This window comes from Hippocampus zosterae, chromosome 13, assembly GCF_025434085.1.
Source record: "Hippocampus zosterae strain Florida chromosome 13, ASM2543408v3, whole genome shotgun sequence".
Lineage (NCBI taxonomy): Eukaryota > Metazoa > Chordata > Actinopteri > Syngnathiformes > Syngnathidae > Hippocampus > Hippocampus zosterae.
Window position 1 is genome coordinate 22,246,840 of NC_067463.1, and position 7,325 is coordinate 22,254,164.

Consider the following 7,325-nt stretch of genomic DNA (forward strand, 5'->3'; position numbering starts at 1 on the left):
TTGTGTGACATTCAATCATATGAATTTGTCTTGGTGAAATATTTGTTCCAAATATTCGTTGACGTGATCATTTCCCGCTTTCTTCGACTCCAATGCAATTGAGTTTTATTCCAGCTACTTACAGTCTGGGTTCAAATGTTTACCAGCCTGCATTTTTTCCAAGATGAAATGAGTTTATCATGGCAACAGGTTGATGAGTTTTCCAGACTTTCGCTGTGAAAGTAGGCCGGGTTGAGCAGGAGAAGGACGTCTCGCGTTACGCCGTTACACCGCTTCGCTTTTTTTCCCGAGCCCACGCGAGCTTCCGTAGGCCGGCCCACTAACATGGCGGTGTCCGTGTGCTAACGTGAGAGTGACGGCTTCTTCTAATGAGAGGAGGCAAAACCGCCCCCCACCAAAAAAAACCCCACTATCAATCCAGACGGAGTTCCAAGTAACACGAACCTGTCACCTTGAGGAGACACACGTATTCCGGTGAGATTTATTCGGCGACGGCAGCCAGTTAATGTGGTCGGGCATTTTGTGGGCATGACGATAACATGTTGACGAATTCGCTCGGTGCCAAGAAACACGTGAAAAGGGGTCCAAATGCGACGTTTGGGAGGAACCACATCTCTCCCAAATCTCACTAATTTGACATTTTGCTGGTTTTAGAAATGCCGCGCGGTATGTTAAACCGGACACAATGTTTACAAAGTGTATTGTGCTCTTGTCAGGATACTTTTCACATTCAAGGATTTTTGGCGGGTGTAAGCACGGTTTCGTCTCGACTATGTAAATGTGCTCATGTTTTCGGATATGTTAGCTAGTGTCAAAATTTGGTTTGAAATGTCACATCACAGAGCCCGATTGTTTCCTGCGTATTTGAACTCTCAATGTGAAACGTAACCCTCATCCTGAAAATGTACATCAGGTCAAAACCTACGACAGACCATGGTGCCAAAATAATTGACCGGTAATACTATATCCTTAAAAATGAATGGTTTGCAGATGATTTGATTTGGAAAACAAAATGCATTTGAAGTGGGAGGAGACAACAAAAATTGACAAAAAAAGTTACTTTTTTTAGTGAGGCGTCTAAATGAAGACGTCGTGCTAACTTGTAGCATGCAACTTTTTACAAAATCATGGAAAAGATAGTGAGTCCTTACAAAATCATGGAAAATATTTTGTAAAAAAGAAAAGTCCTTGTAACATTGAAAAAAAGCGAAAACGACATGACATTTTCATTCCAAATATTTAAAATGACAAGTACAATGTGCTGTCTTTCAACAACAATTTCTTGTCACCCACTGAATTGGGCCGTGCAAAAATCTTTTTAATTTGCTGACGGATATGGAGGGCAAATTGAAAGCATGCAGCAGGCAACAAGTAGCCCCGCAGCCAGATTTTGGATACCGCAACAGTCAATCAAGTTTGTCTGCATTCAGTGTACCTTTCTTGTAGTGTTTGATATTTCCCGTCATTTGTCCAGGTGTTGTAACTTTATGCTAGTGCGGCCCGCTCGGCTGTTCCTGCGCAACTTCACCCACCTTTGCCTGCACCCGCCCACCGCAGCAGCGCGTCGGTGGTGCGCGGGTTGTGCTATGGAACCCCCGAAAACAGCTAATCCCGACCTTGAGGTTAGCGTCGCCAAGCCAGCGATGGTCAAGAGCCAGGAGGAGTCACCTCTTATCGGGCTTCTACCGGGAGAGACGGTGGTGAAGGAGGGAAAAGCCTCCATCTTGTTTCCCAGTGCCAACGAAGTGTTTTACAACCCGGTCCAGGAGTTTAATAGAGATTTAACGTAAGTATAAGTCGTGTTTTTACAAACGACAAAAGACTATTTAGTCGCCTTTAAAAGTAAGATGTGTTTTTGCAAAAGTCAATAAGAATTTCGAGCAGGGGTTTGGTAAAACTAAAATGGAGGGAAGGGGGGGTGGCATAAAAGTCACATAAAATGTTGGTATCAAGTAGGGGACCGCAAAATATCCTTCTGCGGGCCGCAAATGGCCCCAGGACCGCAAGTCCTTGACCCCAAATTTCGAGTCTTTGTTGTGAACATCAACGAATTTAGTCTTTCAAGGAACAGTTCATCGTTGTGACTTGTCCAGTTGTGCGGTGATCACGGAGTTCTCCAGAGAAGTGCTGGCTCAGCGTGGCGTTAAGATCCTGGTGCCCGGCGAGAAGGAGCGAGTTGTGGCGTCGCTGTCGGATGAAGCCAGCGAGGCTGACCCGCAGGAGGGGAAGACCGACGTCGAGGGGGACACCGTTGTCACGGCGACGGCAGGGCAGAAATGCCAGGTCAAATTCCCGTCAACCCCCTTTTGGGATCAGTCCCACCGCAGGTTTTGAATGCGTTTGTGTTTTCTGCCATTTTGTGTTTCCAGCACGGGCTGCGCATCCTGGAAGGCTTAGCGGCGTCGGGTCTGCGCTCGGTGCGTTTCGCGTTGGAAGTGCCGGGCCTTCAGAGCGTCACCGCCAACGACTTCTCCTACAAAGCTGCCGCCCTCATCGCCAGGAACGCCGAGTACAACAAGGTGGGAGAGATCCTTCAGGCCACCTGCAAGGACGCCAGGTAGGACCGCCTGTTACGGGCTCGGCCATTTTGTCGCTCATTTCTCAGGAACTTAATTTTAAATTATTAAATTATGCTCACATTGTATGGGGGGGGGGGTAGTTTTATCACCGTTTTTGCCCGGGTTATTAAAAAGTTTGACAAGTCATTCAACGAACAACCGTCCACGCTCACATTCACACCTAGGGACAATTTAGAGTGTTCAATCAGCCTGCCACGCATGTTATTTGGCATGTGGGAAGAAACCAGAGTACCCGGAGAAAACCCACGCAGGCCCGGGGAGAACGTGCAAATTCCACACAGGGAGGCCGGAGCTGGAATCGAACCCGGTACAACTGCACTGTGAAGTCGACGTGCTAACCACTCGACTAGCGGGCTGCCAAATTCCTTCATGTTCCGATTAATTTTCTCTTAATTTGAAAGGAAATATTTGCAGTTCCTGTCACCGATTTTTCTCATTCCTCTCAGCATGCTTATGTACGAGAAGCGAGGGAAGAACGATCGCTACGACGTCATCGATCTCGATCCATACGGCAGCCCGGCTTCATTCCTGGACGCCGCCGTGCAGTCTATCAGCGACGGAGGTGTGTGTGTGTGTGTGGGGGGGGGGGGGTTGTTAACGATGAACAAGTATTATCGACTCAAATCTTTTTTTTTTTGTCTGGCAGGCCTGTTGTGCATCACGTGCACCGACATGGCCGTGTTAGCGGGGAACAGCGGCGAGACGTGCTACAGCAAATACGGCTCCGTTTCCATCAAAGCCAAGTACTGCCACGAGCTGGTGAGCGTCCGTCAAAAAAGTCCTGGAATGGCTTCACAGTATGTTTTAATCTGTCAAATCAATGGCGTGTGATGCAGTGCCATGAAAACGCACCAGAATTCACTTGTTAGCATTGAAAGCATCTTTTTTAAAAAAAATATATATTTTTTTAAAGCCCGCAATCATTTTTCAAATTTGACGCGACTTGCTCTCCCCGCAGGCTCTGCGCATCATCCTGCACAGTTTGGACCAGCGGGCCAACGCCTACCAGCGATACATTCAGCCGCTGCTGTCCGTCAGCGTGGACTTCTACATTCGGGTGTTTGTGCGCGTCTTCACGGGTCAAGCCGTCGTCAAAAACTCAGCCAGGTACGGCGTATCATGAATGCGATGCGATGCCAAGACAATCGTTGCTTGATCTGGATGGCCCGAGTCAGTGCTGCCGAGATCAGATGAGATATGACTCGATGTGGTTTGTTTGCGACATCATGTGATCACGTACCGCGATGGACGGCAAAAATGGAAGAAAATCAATTATTTTGGCTCATCTAGAGATGTGCGTCTTGTTCAAAAGCAAGGTCGCGGTGGCTTTCTGCGGTTCGTTGTCACGAAGGCCAATTTCACTATTTGGTGTGTCGTCCTATGTCGACTTTTAACTCGATACAGGACAATACGCTTTGTGGGATTTTCAACCGTATGAACAGGCACATAGAGTAATTTTGCCATCCGTCATGGCCCTCGCCGGCACAGTTAAAAGCAACAGGGCCGTCTAGAGGGAGTCCTAAACTATCACAAGTGTTTCATGAAGCTTCAGTGTTTCAGTGTTTCATGAAGCCCATCGCGAGTTGAAAGTGAAACGGCGAACCGATGCGTTGCAGCAAACAGGCTCTGATCTACAATTGTGTCGGCTGCGGGTCGTTCCACTTGCAGAAGATGGGCAGGAGGACCGACAACGGCAAACAGTGAGTAGTCGTGGAACTTGAGACTTGTTCTTCGAGTTTCTTCGGCTGACTGTGATTTGTCCATTTCAGTATGAAGTACTCGGCAGCCACTGGACCACCGGTGGGACCAACGTGCGAGCACTGTGGTCAGAGGCATCAGGTGAAGATTTTGACTTGTTTTTTGTGCAAGTCACTCAAAATGGGTGGCAACAAATGAAACGTCACAGTCACATTTTAGCCTAAAATGACAACAAAAAAGAAAAGGTTCTTTTTGGGAAATCGTTTACTCCACTAAAAAAAATACCGGTATGTATGATTCAATTTTGTTGTGCTCCGTGGTGATTGACAAAATGTTTTTGGCCTAAAAATTATTTATTTATATAAAAAATATATATATTTATATTATATAATTATAATATATATAATATTTATATTAAATTAATTTAAACAATTTTTAATTGTGCCTAACTATTTTTTTTTCAACCTATTTGAATTTCAGCTTTAAATGTATTAATGACATTTTGAAGTTTTAAATTTTCAGTGACGTTTTTTTTTTCATTTTACAAAAGGTGTGATATTTAAAATGGATATATTTTGTGTCATATTTTTTACATGAGTCAGTTTTATTGAATTTTTCCCCCAAAACATTTTCAAATCCCAAATTAATTTTGTAGATTGTAATTTTCAATGTTGAGGAATTATTATTATTATAAGATATTGTGATTTTTTTTTTGAACCCAAAATAGAATTTTGAGACATTTTTCAAAATTAATTATATATTTCTTATTTTTTCTACTATAATTTTTTTTTTAATAATGATTTTTATTTTGAACGAATGCATTAAACTTTGTCGTACGCCCGCACTCAACGCTTCATCTGTCGCGCGTGGCCTCTTCCCAGCTGGGCGGTCCGATCTGGGCAGAAGCCATCCACGACCGGCCCTTCGTCCAGAAGGTTCTGAGCGCCGTTTCTACCAACCCGTCTCGCTTTGAGACGTCCAAGCGCATCGAGGGGATACTGAGTATGGTGACTGAGGTAATTTTATTGTATTTTATTTTTTTTCGATGCGCTGTTCCCAACTTCTCGTCAGCGTGACGCCACCTGCTGGTTTGTGATGAGCAGGAGCTGGAGGACGCGCCCCTTTACTACACGGTGGATAGTCTGAGCAGTACCATACACTGCAATACGCCACCTTTGCTGCAGTTCAGGTACGCAACATGAACCGACCTTTGGGCTTCGCTCAAAAGAATCAAATGAAGCCGGTTTGAAAACAAACCACCGTGAACATTTGCTATTTCGCGGCGGTTCGTTTATCGCCGTTTATTTATTGACTGAGTATCTCTGAAAAGTTTGCCGCCTCATTAAGGAAGCGTTTACTCGTGCTCAGATCTGCGCTGCTGCACGCCGGTCACAGAGTTTCCCTCACACACGCCTGCAAAAATGCCATCAAGACGGACGCACCGCCCGCCGCCATCTGGGACATCATGCGCTGCTGGGTAAGATGGCTTTTTCTTCTGTGCTACCCGTTCATGTTATTTTGTTTTATCTGTCGACAAATCGTCACATCTTTTGGGTGTTAGGATTTTTTTTCTATTATGCCCAAAGATTCCATCAGGTGGCGCCCGGATAATAGGAAAGTTGTAATCGGTGTCAAGGATGTACTGCGTGTTGAATTTGGCGGATAGTCTTTGTATTTTCGGCAGAAGCTAAGTTTAGCTCGGGTTGTTGTGGAGAGTCTTCTCCACAGGTGTGTTTTTTTTTTTTTTTTTTTGACTCGGCTGAAATCAAATCATCGCTAAGTTATGAGTTTTCAAGCGTGTGAAATCTGTCCGTGGATTCTGTAGTCTGGAACTGCAACAGATGGTTGCGTGGCTTCATGGTAGCTTCTGCCAGCTAGAAGAGCATTTAATTGTTCCGCCTCTCATTTACGTCGCTGCCACGGAGAGATGAACAAATGTCGATTTTTTTTTTTTGCTTTTAATTATAATAAGCAGACTGTTAATTGAAATAGAATCACAAATCTTTTGTCTACTCTCCCATGATTCTTAAGCCTTGGCGGAGGGCGTAAAAAAAAAAAACGTTCTTAAGCTAATTTGCATCCTGTCCGCAGGAGAAGAGCAACCCGGTGAAACGGGAGAAGCTCTCGGAAATGACGCCCGCCTTTAAGATCCTGTCCACCGAGCCCAGGTGAGACGAAGTTCACCGATGGGCATTTGCTCCGTCTGCCGTTTTGTTCACTGTATTTATTTGTTTTCAGCTTTGAAGCGTGTTTCACCGTCCGGGCCGACGCCAACCCCCAGTCCCGTCAGCGCCACCTGACCCGCTTCCAGGAGAACCCGCAGGCCTTCTGGGGACCTAAAGCCAGAGCAAAAGCAGGGTAATAAAACCATCCCTAGCCACTGTATTCGTACTGCAAGGTGGTTGGGTCCCCACAAAGTACAAATGTGTCTTTTTTGTCCTCTGCTTGGTTGTGTTTGGGGCCCCCTAGTGGCGGCATCTCCAACAACCTGCAGCAGAGGCGCATGAAGAACCAGAATAAGCGCAAGGGCCAGATTACAGACTCGTCTCAGCTCAAGAGCTCCCCCTGCAAAAAGTTCAAACGGGTACAAGATTGATTTGTCGGTGCCTTTCACACTGAACTCGGCTGGTCAACGTTTGTCTTTGTTTCAGGGCACGTGCACGTATGGCGACGAATGCTCATATTCGCATGACCCCGATTGCATCACCCAAGAGAAAATGGAGTGAATGGCGGTAAAGTCAGTTGAGTTTCACAATCAAAAAAAGTTTTTTTTTTTTAATTACCTTTTTTTTGGGGCTCTGACTGTTGTAACGGTCCAATAAAGCCTGACTTATAACTTGAAATTTGTCAGTGGTCATTTTTAGGATACCTTATTGGGTAACATTGCACAAGCAAATATAAACATTCTGCCTTTGTAAAGATCAGAGTAGTACTGATTTTTTAAAAAAAACAATATATATATATTTTTTTGTTTAAAAAGAAACCCCTCCAGAATCTTTGGTTCTCTTTGATCCTTATAGTGTATTCCAAAAGTGGAATATGTTGGGC

At 45.0% G+C, this 7,325-nt stretch overlaps 1 protein-coding gene across 3 annotated transcripts; it reads left to right on the forward strand.

The window, feature by feature from the left end:
- Window positions 1–291: 291 nt before the first annotated feature.
- trmt1 (tRNA methyltransferase 1) lies at window positions 292–7,120 on the forward strand. Of its 3 annotated transcripts, none has more exons than XM_052084624.1 (16): window positions 292–474; window positions 1,475–1,786; window positions 2,094–2,283; window positions 2,370–2,557; window positions 3,026–3,141; window positions 3,226–3,338; window positions 3,538–3,686; window positions 4,196–4,279; window positions 4,349–4,418; window positions 5,159–5,293; window positions 5,381–5,466; window positions 5,646–5,754; window positions 6,369–6,445; window positions 6,516–6,635; window positions 6,747–6,861; window positions 6,929–7,120. In XM_052084624.1, the coding sequence occupies exons 2-16, from the start codon at window positions 1,488–1,490 to the stop codon at window positions 7,001–7,003; spliced, it is 1,926 nt and encodes a 641-aa protein (XP_051940584.1). In that variant the 5' UTR covers window positions 292–474; window positions 1,475–1,487; the 3' UTR covers window positions 7,004–7,120. The 3 variants fall into 3 exon arrangements, with proteins under 3 accessions (XP_051940584.1, XP_051940585.1, XP_051940586.1); XM_052084625.1 differs by having other exon boundaries at window positions 1,561–1,786; XM_052084626.1 differs by having other exon boundaries at window positions 1,606–1,786.
- Window positions 7,121–7,325: the final 205 nt, after the last annotated feature.